The 20,386-nt window shown below is 39.9% G+C and overlaps 1 protein-coding gene and 1 non-coding gene across 2 annotated transcripts; one reads left to right on the forward strand and one right to left on the reverse strand.

Moving 5' to 3' along the window:
* Nucleotides 1–1,013: 1,013 nt before the first annotated feature.
* On the reverse strand, nucleotides 1,014–17,093 carry LOC130035077 (keratin-associated protein 4-7-like). The gene is made up of 2 exons (XM_056126558.1): nucleotides 16,691–17,093; nucleotides 1,014–1,474 (listed from the first exon to the last, which is right to left on the reverse strand). The coding sequence occupies exons 1-2, from the start codon at nucleotides 17,091–17,093 to the stop codon at nucleotides 1,014–1,016; spliced, it is 864 nt and encodes a 287-aa protein (XP_055982533.1).
* Nucleotides 7,362–7,480, forward strand: LOC130036214 (5S ribosomal RNA). Its single transcript, XR_008794272.1, has one exon. It is a non-coding gene; the product is annotated as a 5S ribosomal RNA (ribosomal RNA).
* Nucleotides 17,094–20,386: the final 3,293 nt, after the last annotated feature.

Genomic DNA, 20,386 nt, shown 5'->3' on the forward strand with positions numbered 1-20,386 from the left:
ATGCAAGGCAAATGCCCTACCAGCTGCACTATCACTCCAGCCCCTAAAATATAAATGATTAAATTTCAAAATCTTTCATATGTAAGTTTGTTCCAACAAATATTTACGAGTAAACATGCTAATGAGGCATTTGTTGAGGCTTTCTACTAAGATGTCCACTCTATTAATTCAGTATTTTTTGGTTTCAGCTATTACCTTAGTACATATAATAATGTCTCCCACATTAACAAAAGCTCAAAAAACTTTTAAATTAATGAACCAAGGTATGAGCATTTGGAAAGGTCAATGACCAAACTTGATTTTCAGTGAAAGCAAAAGACCTGCATTTCCTCATATAAACAATTGACAGGAACTGAATAGAACTTTGATGTCCCAAAAACAAGGACTTCATTCATTCATCAGAGTTATATCAGTTATATCAGTTCCTGAAAGCATGTACTTTGGAAATGTTCTCATCTAAAGACAAAAATCTGGAACCTGGCTGAATCTCACTGTAAATAGTGGCATAATCAGCATATGCCAGATTAGCTGCCTGCAGGATGTCCACGTATGAAAATAAACATGCAAATCACGCAAGACAGTATAATCATTCTGAAAGCTGGTGTGATGCCTGAAGTATGTAGCATGTTCTTTTTGCTCGTATACACAAATCCACGTATACAGTCAATACAGTTGTCTAAGAAATAAAGACAAATCTTAAGGAAAAAACACATTGAGTTTTTTATGCAGAGAAATGTAATTTTATTTTGGCTGAGGACTACATCCTGTTACAGACAATCCTTTAAAAGGAAAGTTAAAGGAACGAGCTAACCAATGGTCAAAGGGGGAAATCTGGCATTCAAGAGGTGGTGTGCACAATATCCATCTTCAACAACCGGGCTTGGTTCCTTACTGGAATCACGAGGCCAGTTCAGTTGAAGGATATCACCTCCACTCCATGAGGATCAGCACGAAGGGAAATTCAACACTAATGAGGGCAAAGATCATAGGATGTGGGAATCATAGGGTTGGGTTCAGCAGCTGCAGCAGGGAATGGCGCAGCACATGGGGCGGGGGCAGGTGGAGATGACACAGGTGGGGCGGTAGCAGGTGGTGCAGCAGCACGCCTGGCCACAGACCGGGCGCAGGCAGCAGCAGGTGCGGCAGCAGCTGGAGCCACAGCAGCTGGAGCTGGAGCAGCAGGGCCGGCAGCAGCTGGAGATGCAGCAGCAAGAGGGGCGGCAGCAGCTGGAGCCACAGCAGCTGGAGCTGGAGCAGCAGGGCCGGCAGCAGGGGCTGCAGCAGGGGCTGCAGCAGGGCCGGCAGCAGGGGCTACAGCAGGGACTGCAGCAGGGGCTGCAGCAGCTGGGCACAGAGCAGCAGTTGGTGGTGCAGCAGGTGGTCCTGCAGCAGGAAGGCTGGCAGCAGCTGGGCTGGCAGCAGCCCTCCTCAGAGCAGGTGGAGCCACAACAGGAGCCGGTCATGGTGTCAGAGGTTGGGGGTTGTGATGTGAGTTAAGAGGGTGAGTTTGGTGAATTTGAAAGACACTCTGCTGCCTGTCCCCTTTTATACTCTGCTCAGGCTGCTCGACCCATGGGCTAGAGTGTTTACTACTTCATCTTCCTAAGGAAGTATTTGTAATAAAATTAGATTGTTGTGGTGTTTTTCTTGGTTGGGTATTTTAAGATGAAGGAAAGTGACATTTCCTTTGCCTGGTGTGTTAGATGGATTCCATCTGATCTTTCTCAGAATGTTGTTTTTCTTTCTATTTCCTTGTTTTTCAGGAATTTACATGAATCCAGCCCCAAGTAATTGGCCCGTGATCTGTGTATCACTCTGTGATGACCTCTGGACAAACTGTTCTCATGATGCTGAAGTATCTTTTGATGTCAAGAGAGAGGCAGCAGAAAGAAGAAAGTTTGGCTTTGTGAGTTACCTGTGAGCCATGAGGAAGTTGGATTCTACCTGAGTCATGAACTATCATAGATAATGGCTTGACTACTTCCAAGGAGATACTCAGTATTGCTTCCTGTATTCAATTTGAAACTGTTACCAGTGACACATTGTTAAGTATTTAAAGGTGTTTGGAATCACTTTGAAGGACTCTCATTGGGCCAGCTTGAGCATCAAAGCATATAATAGGTTTTTAAAAAGTTAATGTGCTATTGATTTGAAATATCATAAGCATTTGAGAACAGTTAACTGTCAAATAACATGAGAATCTATAATTCCACACTCAACTAATCAAATAGAGGTTAAAAAAAAAGAAAATGAGAAAGTTACCCTTAACAGTAGAATGTAAACGAATAATGTAAAAGAAAAAAGTAGAATCACAAACTCACATAAACTCTCATAATATTAAATTTCACCAAGGATACCATAATAGTTGCCCATAAAAATTTGATGGGGAACAAGATATTTAAACTCATAAAAATTTTCCACGTAACTTTTTTTTTATCCGTTTCAAAGGGACAAACACTAACTTTAATGTGGAGAAAATTATGAATACTAATTTAATCTTGGAATCAAAGTTCACATCGCTAAAAAGACAATAAATTGTCATGTGTCTGTAAGTCACATTTACATTGCTGATGAGTGTTCCTGTCAAAATGCATTGTCTGAAACTAAGTATGAGGAAACATCAAATATGAACAGAATAAGGAAAATTCCATATAATGGTTGGCCTAATCTTCTAATGTAATGTCAAAATAGCCTCTGGTAAAAAGAGATTGAAGAAAGGAAACTAAACAAACATAATACCTAGATACATGAACATCTATTAAAAAAATCTCTCTGGGATGTTATTGGGAAGACTGGCAACATTTGGATGAAAAAGGGGTTTGAGATACTAGAAGTATCTAATATCCCATAAACATTTAATTTCATCACTAACTTGGCCAAGATTGTGCAAGAAAATATCTATACTCTCAGTATGTTATGCTAGCTGCATGAATATCTTGTTATCTATCATCTCTCTATCTATCAATATATCTACTCTTTATCTATATCTATCTATTAGAAAGAGAAGATATGTAAAATTGTTGAATCTTGGTAAAAGTTGTATGGTATAAGAGAATTCTCTGTATTACTCTTGGCATTTTTCTAAAAGCTTGAACTCTTTTTCTTTAAATATAAAAAGCATAAAACTACCAAAAAGAATTTGGATTTAAAAAATAGTTTCCCGGGGGCTGGAGCAATAGCACAGCAGGTAGGGCGTTTGCCTTGCACGCGGTGCACCCGGGTTCAATTCCCAGCGTCCCTGAGCACCGCCAGAGGTGATCCCTGAGTTCAGAGCCAGGAGTAACCCCTGGGCATTGCCGGGTGTGACCCAAAAAGCAAAAAAAAAAAATTTCCACAGAGTTAGTATATTAAGAGTGAATAGTTTATAGCTTTGTGGGTAAATTTTAAATCATATAATAAATTTTACCTTATAGGAACTTTTACTGTACAAGCATAATAAAACATACTTATAATTAATGCAGTAAACATTTCATCTTCGTTGGAGCAATAGCACAAGGGTTGGAGCGATAGCAGAGTGGTAGGGCGTTTGCCTTCGAGTGTAGCCAGCCCAGCCAAGCCGGGTTTGATTCCTCTACCCCTCTCAGAGAGCCCGGCAAGCTATCGAGAGTGTCTCGCCTGCGCGGCAATGCCAAACACAGTAACAACAAGTCTCAAAATGGAGACGTTACTGGGCCCACTTGAGCAAATCGATGAACAATGGGAGGACATTGTTTGTTTGTTTGTTTGGTCCATAAAAATACAGGAATTCTGTCAACCTGATTGGCTGATTTGGTACGGAAAACTCCATCTTTTTTTCCCGATAGTATTTACTTTCGGGAATGTGGAAGGGAGGTTTGAGCCACAGCTGTGCGTGTGCTCATGGGTCACTTCTCGTGGTTCTCAGAGGACAATTTGTAGTAATAGGGATGGAACTGACATAAACACATGCAAAGCAATTGCCTTAGGTCCTGAATTATGTCTTTGGTTCACAGGTCAACATTCTGGTAGAAGGAATATAAATACTTGAAAAAGAGGAAGAAAAAAATTTTATTTCCAGAAACAAAAAGGTAATTAAAAATACTATCAGACAGCAAAAGACACAAGCAGCTTAGAATCCCACCAAGCTCAATGAAGACAGCAGTCTGGAAGACTTAACTATACTAACCAGCCCTATAACATCTCACATAAGGACGTTAGAGATATCATGTTGAGGATGTTTAATGAACCCAAAGAAGCAATGCCACAGGTACAAAAAAGCAAGAATTAAGAAATGAGAAAATTAGAATCAAAAGTAAACAGAACTAAAGAGTCTTTTTCACTTCTCTGATTATTTTTTTCTAATTTCTCACGGTTGTCATTTCACTCTCAACTTACCCACATAATAGTCTTCTACAGCTCTGATCACAGAGAGCTTCTTTTTAGATATTAAGCTTCATGCATACAGAAAACCACCTAGAGTCTGATGACGACAACACCCTGTTTACATTTTTAAATAGCAGCTTCTCTTGTGTGCTGATATGAACCAAAAGTGATAGCTTCCCAGTATCTATATTGCAAACCATAATGCCTAAAAGTGGAGAAGAGTATGGGGGAAAATGTCTGCCATAGAGGCTGGGGGCAGGGGAGGGTTGGAAAGGGGAAGGTATACTGGGGACATTGGTGGCGAAGAATGTGCACTGGTGAAGGGATGGGTGTTCGATCATTGTATGACTGAAGCTCAAACATGAGAGATTTGTAACTGTATCTCATGGTGACTCAATAAAAAATTGTTTTATAAAAATAGCAGCTTCTCTTACAGAGTGCAGTCGGCAGCCTCTAAGATGTACCCTCCACCCCCAACCAATGATACCTTCCTGCAAGTATTCATGTTGTTGTGTAACCCCTTCCCTTTGAGTGTGAGCTGGGCGTTATGATTCTCTGTGAAGGAATGCCCCGCTATTGATTAAGTTATCTGTGAAGATTTTGGCTTCCATCTTAATTTTCTTCCTCTCATTCTTGATTTCTCAGATTACTCACTGGGGAGGGATGAAGGTGGAGTGAAAGTGGTATAGTCTACATGGTGAAGAACTGAGGGCTCCTGACAGCAACTACATTAGTGACCTTGAGAATGAATATTTATCCCTCAAAAATGAAAGCAAAACTAGCCAACAACTTGCCTGCAACTTCATGTGAATCCTTAATATTCACTTCTAAACTTCCAGCCCTCAAAACTATGTGACATTAAAATAAAATGCTTACTTTATTTGGGGGGAGGGCACACCCAGTGGTGTTCAGGGCTTACTTCTGAAGTTAAAGAACTAAGAAAGCATAGTACCTTCTTAATGGAGCTTTTATTCAAGAGGGAGTCAGGTGCATAAATGAATTTTGGTAGAAAATGATTATAATAGAGTCCCCATATAAACAAAGCACCATGCAATGCAAGGGAGGAAAGACTGCTTTGTATGGAGCAAAGAGGATTTGGAAGAAGACAGTATTTGAACTCATTGGTGAAGGGTAGCTAGTAAGGGTAACAGAATGCTTGGGTCACATGAGACTTTACAGAAGAAGTGCATATCTTTTGTTCTTTATTCTTCTCTACCAAAAATGCACTTATGTATCTGACTCCTATGCGTTACTAAATTCTTTAACCTCAGTATAAAATACTGTGATTTTTGCTTTATAAGGGAGATTTCCTTTAATGCGTAAAGATTTCATGCCATCAAAGAAACACTAGCGAACACATGCTATTTACATGGATGGATAGAAATGGTATTCAAAAGGAGCAGTTATATTGGTGAAGGGATGGGTATTTGATCATTGTATAATTGAAACCCAAGCACAAAAATTTGTAAGTCTACAACTGTACCTCATGATGTCTCACTAATAAAAATTAAAAAAAAGAAGCAGTTATTGAGATTGGGCATAACCCTGGTTTGGGATGATGTACAGAAGGTCTACTTTAAGAAATCATGAGAGGGGCTGGAACGATAGCACAGCAGGTAGGGCCTTTGCCTTGCACGCGGTCAACCAGAGTTCGATTCCCAGCATCCCATATGGTCCCCTGAGCTACTGCCAGGAGTAACTTCTGCGTGTAGAGCTAGGAGTAACCCCTGTGCATCGTCAGGTGTGACCCCCCCCCAAAAAGCCAAGAAATTATGAGAGATGACACTTGAGTTTGATATAATGCAAAAGTGATTGTAGCAGCCTTGCATTCCAGAAGAGATGGGAGATAGGAATCTATTAAATAGCCTCAGCAGGAATTTTATATTTATATTTATATGTATATATACACATACAGAAAATACATAGAATATATAGGATATAAAGAATATATCTATATATGAATATAGAATATGTATGGATATATAGAATATATAAGAATGAGATATTTAATGATATATCACTGTATCACTGTCATCCTGTTGTTCATTGATTTACTCAAACGGGCACCAGTAACTTCTCTATTCGTCCCAGCCCTGAGATTTTAGCAGCCTCTCCTTATTCATCTTTCCCAATGCTGCTGTATTGGAGACTCTTTCAGGGTCAGGGTAATGAGACCCATTATTGTTACTGTTTTGGGCATACCTATTGATATAATATATATATATATTCTTTTGGCAATTTATCTTAACTTTTGCTCTTTCAAATCAAATGACAAAATAAACTGGGATTTGGTGGGGGGGGGTAAGATATTGCTTACAAGTTTGTAGTAGGGCAGAGTGAGATGTGTAGCCTCAACATCAAGTAAAGACAATGAGCATCAGAATGCTAATTCAAAGAAAAAATTAACGAGACTTGGACCAAATTGAAAATAGAGGCAGAAGGGGGATTTCCACAAAAGTAAATATATACATCAGTTTAATTGCTTATATACTTTGTAACTTTCTAGATATAAAATGCTATCCCCTAGCTGCCCAAAGCAAATAATTTAAAATTGCAAAGGATAGATAAGAAAGGGTAACTTGTGTTTTTAAAAAACCTAAGCCACATAAAGAAAAAAGAAGATACACTTACATAAAAAGGCTAGAATGTAATATTCAACATGATTATGCACTAAATCTGTTCTCTCCAGGGTAACAAAATGGAATGGATTTGGGAATTGCTGTCATTCTTTCCTTGCTTCTCCATGCTCTTAGAGTTGTGCATTGAGCACATTTCTGTAATTGGAATAAAAGCACAACAACCTGCATGCATTCTGGAAACTTCAGTTTTATTTCCTTTCAAGGATCTAAGAACTTTTTCACATTTAATATTCACGCAATATATTCCCCCTTATTTTAGGAGAGAAAATAAAAAGGGGGAAATTACAGACTGATATTCCTTGTGAACATAGATCTAAAAAAATAAATATCCTCACCAAAACAGTAGCAAATAGAATCCTACAACACATCAAAAAGATTATATACCACGGCCATACCACCCTGAATGCACCCAACCTCGTCTGATCTTGGAAGCTAAGCAGGGTCTGGCCTGGTTAGTACTTGGATGGGAGACTGCCTGGGAATACCAGGTGCTGTAGTGGGCTGCAGCAATAGCACAGCCGGTAAGATATTTTTCTTGCATGCAGCTGAAAGGGCCGATCCGGGTTCGATTCCTCCGCCCCTCTTGGAGAGCCCAGCAAGCTACTGAGAGTATCTTGCCTCCACGGCAAAGCCTGGCAAGCTCCTCGTGATGTATTCAATATGCCAAACACAGTAACAACAAGTCTCACAGTTTGTTGTGAGACGTTACTGGTGCCCACTAGAGCAAATTGATGAACAATGGGATAACAGTGCTATTTTTAGGAACTGGTATGATCATTATATATTTTTGAATAATTCAAACTGAAGTATTTTCTAGTTCCTTCACAAGGATATTGCTTACATTGCAATAAGATAAAAATAAACAATTGCCTTGGATTTTACCTCTACGACTTAAACATCATTTACCTCTACGACTTAAACATCATTGGTGGAGCGATAGCACAGCGGCAGGGCGTTTGCCTTACAAGCGGCCAACATGGCCAACTCAAGTTCGATTCCTCCGCCCCTCTCGGAGAGCCCGGCAAGCTACCGAGAGTATTCGATATGCTAGACACAGTAACAACAAAGTCTCCAATGGAGACGTTACTGGGCCCGCTCGAGCAAATCGACGATCAATGGGAACATCATTGGTATTTAATTAAAAAGTAACTGGATAATTTAAAATTTCTCTTAGTAATATAAATATAAATATAATATAAAAAGACTACAGCTGAATCTTATGAAGACAATGTTTATGAGAAACAGCCTTGTTCCTGACGCTCCATTCGCTCTCAACGGAACCACCATCTCCGAATGCAACAGTTATATATACCTAGGTCGAGAAATCAACATGATGAATGACCTGGCACCTGAGTTGCGCAGGAGGAAGAGAGCGGCTTGGAATGCCTTCAAGAGCATTGAAGAAATAACTAAAAGGACAAAGAACCTCCAGCTACGAGCACATCTCTTTGATTCCACTATTCTTCCTGCATTAACATATGCCTCAGAGACCTGAACCCTACGAAAACAGGATGAGAACGCTATTCAGGTCTCTCAAAGAGGAATCGAAAGAACTATGCTTGGAATATCACAATTCACTCAAATGAGAGATAGAATCCAGAGTTCTGATCTTCGTCAACGCTCAAGAATCAGGGACGCTGTCTCATTTGCCAAGACATCAAAAATCAGATGGGCTGGACATGTAATGAGGTTTACAGACAACCGCTGGACTAGAGCCATTACTGATTGGATTCCACGGGACATCAAAAGATCACGTGGACGCCCAACTATAAGATGGTCAGACTTCTTCGTCAAGACCCTAAATGATCAGTTTGAAGCTCTGCATGTTCCTAGAACGAACAGATACCATTGGGCTACGCTAGCACAAAACCGGGATGAATGGAGACGTTACTGGCACCCGCTCGAATAAATCGATGAATAATGGGGATTAAGTGATAAGTGATTAATATAAATAGTAGAACTGTAGCACTGTCCTCTCATTGTTCATCGATTTGCTCGAACGAGCACGAGTAACATCTCCATTGTGAGACTGTTACTGTTTTTGGCATGTTGAACACGCCATGGCATATTGAACTTGCCAGGCTCTGCTGTGCGGGTGGGATACTCTCAGTAGCTTGCCAGGCTCTCCGAGAGGGAAGGAGGAATTGAACCGAGGTCGGCCGCATGCAAGGCAAATGCCCTACCCGCTCCAGCTCAATATAAATAGTAAAAACTAATTTTTAGAAAATGATGGAATTAAATTATGATTTGAGGCTATCATTGCTTGTAAGCTTTCCCAAGGGGCTAGACACCTCTCTCCCATTGCAAATTCTACCTCAGCTTCTATCCATCCTCTGTCAGGCCCACTGACTTTAGCTGTAGACTGAAGGTAGCCCTCTCTGTTCACCCCTATAGATGCTTGCGCTTGAGCCTTATATAATTTATTCAAAGAAAATAATCTCCTTTGTAAGAAATACACAAAATCTTTTTTTCCTATTTTTATTTTATTTTTATAAAGTTGTTCACAATAGTTCATTACATTCAATATTTGAACACCAATCCCACTACCATGAACCTTCCCACCACCATAAAAGGAAAGTGTGTGAAGATTGTTGTATTTCATCCTGGAGCTATTTCTTACACAATTTCTTGTACAAGAAATTACAGGCATTGGAGACTATAGCAATAGCACAGCAGGTAGGGTATTTGCCTTGCACACGGCTGACCCGGATTCAATTCCCATCATCCTATATTGTCCCCTGAGCTCTGCCAGGAGTAATTCCTGAGTGCATGAGGCAGGAGTAGCCTCTGTGCATCTCCGGGTGTGACCCAAAAAGCAAAAATAAATAAATAAAAAATAAAAAAATAAAAAATTACAGGCATGTATGTTAAACACAAACAAATGTGTGCTACTTTTGGTATATCAGTGGGCTAGAGTACCGATAGCACAGCAGGGAGAATGTTTACCTTGCATGCAGCTGACCTGGGTTCGATTCCTCCATTTCTCTTGAGAGCCCAGGAAGCTACCAAGAGTATCCCGCACTCATGGCCAAGCCAAACAAGCTCACAGTGGCAGATTCGATATGCTAAAAACAGTAACAACAAGTCTCACAATGGAGACGTTACTGGTGCCCGCTCGAGCAAATCGATGAACAAAGGGAAGACAGTACTGCAGTGCTACAGAGTGTTAGAAGTCGCATGACCAAGAATGTGGCCATGCGCAATCTGTGGTGCTCTCTTTCGGGAGCTTTATTGCAGAGTCTCTGGATCTTGGCCGCTGATGAGATTATGGGGCACTAGGGGCAGTTTGTGGGTATGACTGCCAAGTCATACTAGGAAAACTAGGGAGCTGGGAGGAGGAGGGCCAGTCCTACTCTGAGCAAGCTTAGAGATCTCAGTCATGGGTCCCGCATACCTGGGTTTTTCTGTAGGTTCCCTCATAGGTGAGGCTTATCAGAGCCTGTAGAGAGTGACTTGAGCATGGCTGCAGTTGTGTTCTGGAGCTTTTTGGCTGCTGGGTTTCTGCTGGGGAGGGGAGGGAAACTCAACCCGCTCCCCTCCGAGTTGTCCTGGTGAAGACAGCCTGGTGCAGGGACCAAAAATCTTAAATATTATCTAACATTGTCTTGGATAAGAAAAGAAAGTGGAAATAGTATCTGGGGAAATATTTTTATATTTAAAAAATATAATTTATTTTTCACTATTATAATGAAGGTAACATGGTTACAATATTGTTGATATTTGTGATTTTGATGTTGATGTACTTTATTGCATCCTGCCACCAGCAAAGTGCCCAACTCTGTCCACTACTGTCCTGTAATTTCTAGTCCACCTATCATTCCCCTGTCCCTCTTCTTCCCCAACTTCTTGGTAATTTTAAGTGAAGTTTTACATGGTAAAAGAAACTCAGTACAATAAAAAGATACCCTATTAAATGGAATAAAGTATTTGTGCACTAGAGACTAGATAAGATTAGAAAAAGGGCTAATATCCAAGACATAAAAAGCACTCATAAAGCCAACAATAAAACCCATAATCCCATCAAAAATAGGGAGAGGACATGAGCAGACACTTCCCCAGATGATATATGAACAGCCAGGAGTCATATAAAAATATCCATCATCATTTATTATTAGGGAAATGCAAATCAAAACAATAACGAAGTAATTACTCCTGCCAGTGAGACAGAAATACATCAAAGGGATTGGAAACAAGTTTTGGCAAGTGGTAGAAAGGGAACCCTCAGTCAGTGTTGAACAGAATATGGTATTGTTTCACCTTTTATGGAAAACAGTATGAAGATTTTTTTCAGAAGTAAAAGTGAATAAGGGGCTGGATAGATAGATAATACAACAGATAGGACTTGCATGTGTAAGAACTGAGTTTGATCTTCAGCAGCCCCCTACATGGCTTCTCAAACCAGAGCCAGGAATTAGTCCTGAGTACTACTGGGTATGGCCCCCAACTAATGATAATAACAATAAATTAATAAGTTAAATGTAAGATTATAGTTTCCATATGATCCAACAGTTTTGAGTCTTAGTATCCATACCCTAAAAATGAAAACATTAATTTGAAAAATACAAACACAACTATGCTCATTGCAGTGATTAGTACAATGGCTAAGTTGTAGAAAAAAGGTCCCACTGTCCAACTACAGATGAGTGGATAAAGAAGACGTGATATAGACAAAATAGAGGGCCATGGCATTGTAAGAGAAGATGAAGTCTTGCAGTTTTCTGCAACTTGGTTGGAATTGCACCCCGTAATTATATTTAAAATTTTACTATAGACATTTGCTTATCATTCATCTGTGTATATATCACACTTTGAAAGTTATATATAGGGTCAGAGAGATAATAAAGAGGTAAGGTACTTGCCTTATATGCAGTGGACTTCAGTTTCATCTACAGAACTGTATATGATCTTCTGAGCACCACCAGAAGTGATTTTTGGGGGAAAAAATTCAAGAGTAAGCCCTGAGCACTGCCAGGTATAATTCAAAAGCAACAACAAAAACTAGAGATAAAGTGAAAGGTCTTCTGCCCATATCTCTTCCCAAACCCCTAGGTCACCTCCTTGAAGACAGTCAATTTCCAGTTTTTATGTGGAATTTCTCTGGAGAATTTAACACATAAGAAACAAATAGAAATATTTATCCATTGTTGCACTCGTTACTCTTCTTGCCTTTGATATTAGTTACAGGCACAGCAATCAGAGAAACAACCTTGTTTAATTACCAAGCATCTGCTATTAACCTCAAAGAACTGTCTTTGTTTCCACTGGTCAGACAGGTTTGCTAAAAGGAGTTCATGGGAATTAAAATTCTAGTGTCAGTTATTTCCTTTCAGAGTATGGCTCTTTTGAAACTAGTGAAAGTTCATCTTGCTTAGTATTTACCATCTAGTAGAGATTGAAAATAAGTTCCAATATCATGGAGAGTTTTGCCGACTTTGTCTTCAATAAACATTATGGATTCTGGTCTGATGTTGAGGTCATAAATCCATTTTGATCTTACTTTTGTGCATGGTGTTAGGCAGAGATCTGAGCCCACTTTTTTGCATGTCGCCGTTCAATTTTGCCAGCACAGTTTATTAAAGAGGCTTTCCCTGCTCCATTTCACTTTTCTTGCCCCCTTATCAAAGATTAGATGATTATATGTTTGGGAGGAAATGTCAGTATATTCAACTCTGTTCCATTGGTCTGCAGCTCTGCTTTTGTTCCAGTACCATGCTGTTTTAATTTTTACTGCCTTGTAGTAGAGTTTGAAGTTAGGTAGGTTGATAATGGTATCTTCAAAGATGTCACGCCACTGGCCGAGCAAGTGAAAACAGAGATAGACAAATGGGACTATCTTAAACTAAGAAGCTTCTGCACCTCAAAAGAAACAGTGACCAAAATACAAAGACAGCCTACAGAATGGGAAAGGATATTCACCAAATACACATCCGACAAGGGGTTGATATCAAGGATATACAAGGTACTGGTTAAACTCCACAAGAAGAAATCACCCAACCCCATCAAAAAATGGGGTGAGGAAATGAACAGAAACTTTCGCAAAGAAGAAATTCGACTGGCAAAAAGGCACATGAGAAAATGCTCTACATCACTAATCATCAGAGAGATGCAGATCAAAACCACAATGAGATATCATTTCACACCACAGAGACTGGCCCACATCCACAAGAACAAAAGCAACCAATGCTGGCGCGGATGTGGCGAGAAAGGGACCCTCCTTCACTGCTGGTGGGAATGCCGGCTGGTCCAACCCTTTTGGAAAACAGTATGGACGACTCTCAAAAAATTAGAATTTGATCTGCCATTTGACCCCGCTATAGCACTCCTGGAAATATATCCCAGAGAGGCAAAAAGGTATAGTCGAAGTGACATCTGCAATTGTTTTTTCATTGCAGCACTCTTTACAATAGCCAGAATCTGGAAAAAACCTGAGCGCCCAAGAGCAGATGACTGGTTAAAGAAACTTTGGTACATTTACACAATGGAGTACTATGTAGCTGTTAGAAAAGATGAAGTTATGAAATTTACATACTAGTGGTACTGGAGCGATAGCACAGCGGGTAGGGCGTCCGCCTTACAAGCGGCCAACATGGCCGACCCGAGTTCGATTCCTCCGCCCCTCTCGGAGAGCCCGGCAAGCTACCGAGAGTATTTGATATGCCAGACACAGTAACAACAAAGTCTCCAATGGAGACGTTACTGGGCCCGCTCGAGCAAATCGACGATCAACGGGAGGGCCTTTACCTTTACCTTTACCTTTTAGTGGTACTACATGGAAAGTATCATGTTAAGCGAAATGACTCAGAAAGAGCGGGATAGACACAGAAAGATTGCATTCATCTGGGGAACATAAAGCAACAAAAAGGGAGACTAACACCCAGGAATGGCTGAGATTAGTACCAGGAATTTTGCTCCATGAATGGAAGGCCAGCCACACGTTCTAGGTGAAAAGGAAGCTCAGATAGAGAAGAGAGCACCAAATGAAGGGTGTTGTGAGGACCCTCCCAGGGTGGGAGAAGCATGCTAAAAGTAGTCTATAGACCAAACATGATTGCCACTCAATGCCTCTCTTGCAAAACACAGTACCCAAAAGAAGAGAGAGAGAACAAGGGGGAATACCCTGCCACAGAGGCAGGATGGGACGGGGGGATGGGGGGTGGGGGGGATGCTGGGATCCATGGTGATGGATGACGGGCACTGGTGGAGGGATGGGCACTTGATCATTGTATAACTGAAACCCAAGCACAAAATTTGTAAGCCTATAACTGTACCTCATGGTGTTTCACTAATAAAAAAAGAAAAAAGAAAGAAAAAAAAAAGAAAAGAAGTTCCAAAGGTACATATTTATTTGGGTCAACTAAAACAATGAAAGGAAGATCCTGTGACTATATCATTCACTTAAAATGCATCCCCAGCTGTAGGATAACACTGTTTTGTCCTTCCTTAGGTATCTTACGTTTATTGAGTCACACCCATCCCAGTGCACTGAACTTGTATTATAAGTTAATATTGCCTTTCTCCTCTCCTTATGTCTTTTGAATAGTTTACCTTAAAGCAATGTCCTTTCCTTATGGACACAGGAAGACAGTTATGATTTATAACTTTGGAGTTGATTGACTCCAAATAATATTTACTCATGGGTATCTGCTTTCTTGACTCAGTTGCCCTTAGTTCCTAGCACCTCAAAAGCAGAGTCCCGATGAGGGACTGAATGGACCCAGGGCAAGCTGTGAGCTACCCTGGCAGATCTTCTAGTAATCTGGAGTAATTTCTTTAGATGAGACTTTATCCTTGAGTTGATCTCCTGGAGGAGTGGTCTTACCTCTCTTTGTTGATTTGTTAATGTTCTACCCACCTTTGTGTCACCACCCTATGTGATTGCTATATAAACTAAGAATGTAAGCTCAGATAGAGCAGAGTCAGAAGTGAGAGAGCTCGGACTCCAGAGATCCAGAGTCAGAGCCAGAAGGAGAAGGGGTTCCAGATTGGGGCCCAGGAGAGAAGGAGTTAGAGGAGAGACAAGAGTGAAGAGGATTGAAATAAACTGCAACTAAGCCTGGCTCTCTTTTCTTCCTTCGTCTGCCCTTGGCCAACAGCTGTCCTGATACAGGCCACACAGTGCCTCAAGAGCACCGAACGCGGGTGGTGAGACAGAGCCATCCAGAAAGCCCGCGAACACACAACCTTCAGCATGCTAAGATTTTACACCCATCTACTGCTCAGTTAAAGCTGATGGGAACATATAATCATCAGTCCAACCATGCTTTCCCATGTGTAATATTATTGCTACTATAACGTTCTCTATCACAGTATTTCCAGTATTAGTATTGGACCATTTTGAGCACCATTACTCTCCATGATACAGTGTATAAGTGTCTGTAGTTAGTGGTCATAGAAGTTTTGTGTACCACTGTCTTCACCCAAATCCCTATGAGTCTTCTGGCCAAAGAATAACAACTCTTTATTCTTCTGATTCCAGATCCAGAGTTACTCCTTCTGTAAACTCTATCTACACTCTGAAAAACTGTCCTTCTATTACTCAGATTCGGTATGCCATTCTGTATCTTCTATGTCAGTTTTTCTTTTAAAAAAAAACAGAAAATTATAAGTCTCATATAATAAAGAATATAGTGCAAAGTCGATGTTCTTTGATTTAGTTCCAGCTAATAAAGTATAATGCTAAATCTCATGCCTGAATCCTATAATTAGTAGTTACAAGAGAAGGGAGGATAAAAGGATTAATTTTATTAAATGAAAATACGTGACTATATTCTGTAAAACATTTTAAAGAAGATCAGAAAGAGTGATATTTAAAATGTATGTGTTCTGAAAAAAAGGATTTTTTGCTTAGAGATAAAAGAAGGAAGGAAGGAGAAGGAAGGATTGAAAATAGGGAAGAAGGAAAGAAAAATTACTTGAATTAAGTAAAATGCCCAAATTTGTGCAATTTTATGGCCACATAAACTTAAAGTAGAACTAAATCAACTCTAACTTGGATGACTTCATGGTGCTCAACTCATTGAAGTTTTTATGGAACATTTGAGATATATACTCATCTATTGTTTTGAGTGATGGAGAATAGTAAAACAATTATACTAACTTTCTTTGCTATTCTGTCACAAGAAACCTGTGCTAAGATATTATTTCAACCCAAGGTCATGTTTCAATAACAAAATAATAGATATGATGTTTATTGGAAGCTTACATTATGTATCCCACCCTATGGTAAATGTTTTACATGTCTTAAAGGGTTTATAAAACTGCCTACTTCATATAATAACTAACTAGTAGAGTCTTAATTCCAGCATCAGTAAGTGCTTTAGCCCATGTGGTCTGAAGTTTCAAGTAAGATCATTCTTGGATGAAATAATAAAGACAAACACACACCAAATCATTGCAAACCAGAAGATCAATATCAAGGAAAATTGATGTTTATTAAGAACATATGAAAATGATATCACAACAGATTAGAGTGTCTATTTCGATGAAAGTCTTAGAGGTCTAAAGGTACATTTGACCTTAGTTAAATCTTTTGATGGTGTGTTTTCACCTGTTGTTTCCTCAAAGAACTGAAAGCCAATTTTATATGCCAAGTCAGAAGAACAGTTGACAGTGTCTAACCTCCCAGTCACAGGTTGGCTCTGAAACATTTTGATGTATTTGCAATGACATCATAGAATGGCAGAAATTACAGGGACAGATTCAGCAGCTGCAGCAGGGAATGGCGCAGCACATGGGGCGGGGGCAGGTGGAGATGACACAGGTGGGGCGGTAGCAGGTGGTGCAGCAGCACGCCTGGCCACAGACCGGGCGCAGGCAGCAGCAGGTGCGGCAGCAGCTGGAGCCACAGCAGCTGGAGCTGGAGCAGCAGGGCCGGCAGCAGCTGGAGATGCAGCAGCAAGAGGGGCGGCAGCAGCTGGAGCCACAGCAGCTGGAGCTGGAGCAGCAGGGCCGGCAGCAGGGGCTGCAGCAGGGCCGGCAGCAGGGACTGCAGCAGCTGGGCACAGAGCAGCAGTTGGTGGTGCAGCAGGTGGTCCTGCAGCAAGAAGGCTGGCAGCAGCTGGGCTGGCAGCAGCCCTCCTCAGAGCAGGTGGAGCCACAACAGGAACCCGTCATGGTGAGAGTTCTGGTGGGTGGGTTTTCAGGATGTGAGGTTCTGGAGTTTGGAAGACCCCTCTTGCCACAAGTCCTTATATACCAGGCTTATTGACATGTTTTCCTTGTTATTGTTTGCCTAATATTGAAATAATTAGCAGATTACACAGAAATGTCTATCAATGGAATGGCTAAAACGTGTTGGAAACAAATTTTTCTTTTCCGCATGTAATTATCTGCTTTTCCTTCTGATTCATACCTTCTGGCACATGCTCAAGCACACTCTTGTATCTTCTGTCCCAGAGGGTTGTCATGTGTGTTTGGCTTTGGGAATGAGATTGGTTACTATGCTTTTTTTTTTTGTCAGGTTATGCATTTATTCCAGTGACCAAAAAGTGCTAAGAGAAATCCTTTCTACATAGTTGTATTATGCAATGGGACTAACGGAGAACACAATTTTTTTTTCTTTTTGGGTCACACCTGGCCATGCACAGGGGTGATTCCTGGCTCTACACTCAGGAATTACTCCTGGCGGTGCTCAGGGGACCATATGGGATGCTGGGAATCAAACCCGGGTCGGCCACGTGCAAGACAAACGCCTTACCTGCTGTGCTACTATTGCTCCAGCCCCCGGAGAACACAATTGTGTGGGTCAGTTTTGAGCAGTGAAAAAAGGAATAGCTTTAGCTTGTGGACTTGTTGGGTTCTAAGCCATGGGAATGTGTTTCCTTGAATGTTTCAAACTTTGAATTATGTTCTAAATTGGTAGGAAGTTTATCTGCAGAGTTCTTGCTACCACCATGTCTATTTGTTTGGGAAGTGGTTGCATTTATGTCTGTTATATGTTTGCTTGTAGATTATCTACTAAATACTTCAAGACATAACCTCAGTTGAATTTCATTTCTCATTCTTTATTGAAATTATGTCTTCAATGGAGTAAGGAGTTGAAAATCAGGTGCCAGTCTTCACAGTGTACCTTAAAGGCTAGGAAAACATAACACAAGCTTTCTTTCAGTTTGAAATGTGATGGGCTGTTAGTGAATTCAAACATATTTAATTGTTATTTCTACTTGCTTATTTCTATTTAGTCCAATTGGCTCCTGCAGCAGCATGATCTGGAAGGCTGTTATAAGTTGTTGGAATTCTATCCAATTTCTGATTGCAGTGTGGATCTTGAAAGTATGCATTTCTTTCTTTTTTACATTGAAAGACTGATTTATAATATTGTTAATGATAGGATTTCATGTGTGCGATGTTTCAACACCACACCCTCCATCAGAGTATCTACCTATCTCTCTCATTGTGTTAGGGTCCCCTCCCAAACAGCTCATCTGCTGCCTTTTTAAGTGTAGCTCTGAAGACCACTTCCCAGTTTGGTGCCTTTGACTATTTCTTATTCTCACACCATGTTTCTTTATTTGCCATACTTGAAAGAACCCATTCTGTTTCTGTCCCTCTCCTTCTGACTGACATCACTCAGCATGATACCTTTCAGTTTCATCAGTGGTAAATTGCAATGTTCTATCCTGGAGTCCAGTAGTAGTCCACGATATATTTCATTCTCAGTTTCTTTATCCAGTCATCTTTTCTTAGACATTCAACTTGTTTCCAGATCTTGACTATTGTGACTATTGCTGCAAGGAAACTAAGAGTGCAAATATCTTTTTTAAAAAAGTGTTTGGTGCCTTTTAGGGTGCATGTTAAGAAATGGAATTTCTGGATCACATGGAATTTTAATTCTCAGTTTTTTTGAGAAATATCCATATGGTTTTCAAAAGAGATTGATTCAGTTGATAGTCCTATCAACAATGGCTAAAGGTTCCTTTTTCCCCATATCCATTTCAACACTGGTTATTTTTATTCTTTCTTATGTATCCTAATATCACTGGTGTGTGATAATATATCATTGTTGTTTTGATTTGCATTTCCCTGAAGGAAAATTGATGAAAAGCACATTTTGGGGTATCTGTTGGTAATCATTGTGTTTTTAAAGAATTGTTTGTTCATCCACTCACCCCATTTTTGATGCAGTTGTTTGTTTTCTGTTAAGTTTTACAAGGGCCTTATATAATTTTGGATATTAGCTTTTTGTCAGATTATTGGTGGGCAAGTATTTTCTCCCAGTCTGAAGGATGTCCTTTTATTCTAATCATTGTTTCTTTTGCGGTGCAGAAGCTCCTACTTTGATGCAGTCTTCTCTGCTTATCTTTGCTTCTGTTTGGTTGGTCATGGGCATTAAATCCCTGAAGTCGCCTCTAGATTCAATGTCATTAAGAGTTCTTCTCATACTTTCCTCAATATTTATGAATTCATGTTTGGGATCAAGATTCTTAACCTATTTTTAATTGACTTTTGTTCAAGTGTGAGATAGCGGTCTGAATTCATTTTTTTTTACATATAACTTACCAATTTTCCCAACACCATTTGTTAAAAAGACATTCTTGCTACACTTCATACTCTTAATAAAGTATGTATACTCAAACAAAGCATAAAGTACAGAGTATATTATTTACTTGTATATACTCTTTACTTATACAGTAGTCTCAGGCTACTAAATCAAAATGCGCAAATCCACTGCATTTCTATTAGCAAACAATGAAATAGAAGAGAGAAATTTTTAAAATTCTCACTCACAATTGCACCTAAAATTAAGAAAACTAAAAATCATTAAAAAAAGAAATAAAATATGACAAAGGGAAATGGAAACACATCCTTTATTTAAGGAGAATTAATATTGTCAAAATGACAATTCTATCTAGAGTTCTATACAGATTTGGTGCAGTCTTATGAAAATACTTATAGCATTTTTAAAAGACATAGACCAAGTGCTGTTGAAACTTATGTGGAGTATTGAAATCCTCCTGCTAGCTAAAGTAGGGGGAAAAAAAGAAAATAGGAGGCTTTTTCTTTCAACAACTTTAAATTAGAACATAAAGCTGTAGCAATCAGGACAATGTGGTATTGGAATAAAGACAGACTATCACACCATTGAAATAAAATCTAAAGCCCAGACACAGTCTCAAGTATATGAACAGCTAATTTTCAACAAAGGAGCAAACTCGGGATTTCTTTTTCCTTTCCTTTTTTTCTTTTTCTCTTCTCGTTTTTCCTTTCTTTTCTCTCCCTTTCCTTTCTTTACTACTTTTCTCTTATTTTACCTTTCTTTTCTTTTAGTTTTTTTTGTTGACTTGGGGGGGGTGCTACCCCGCTGTGCTCAGGGTTTATTTTTGGCTCTGTGTTAGAGTCACTTCTGGTGGTTCTTGGGAGATCATATGTGGCACCTGGGATTAAATCTGGGTCAGCTGATTGCAAGG

The sequence above is a fragment of the Sorex fumeus genome, unplaced genomic scaffold (assembly GCF_029834395.1).
Source record: "Sorex fumeus unplaced genomic scaffold, SorFum_2.1 ptg000063l, whole genome shotgun sequence".
NCBI classification, from domain to species: Eukaryota; Metazoa; Chordata; class Mammalia; order Eulipotyphla; family Soricidae; genus Sorex; species Sorex fumeus.

Bases quoted from the DNA above. Each gene is read 5' to 3' on its own strand.
- LOC130035077 (XM_056126558.1), bottom strand. From the start codon at position 17,093: ATGACGGGTTCCTGTTGTGGCTCCACCTGCTCTGAGGAGGGCTGCTGC. The intron at 1,475-16,690 runs GCAGCTGCTGAA...CACAACCCCCAA, and splicing joins GTGCTGCGCCATTCCCTGCT to CCTCTGACACCATGACCGGC.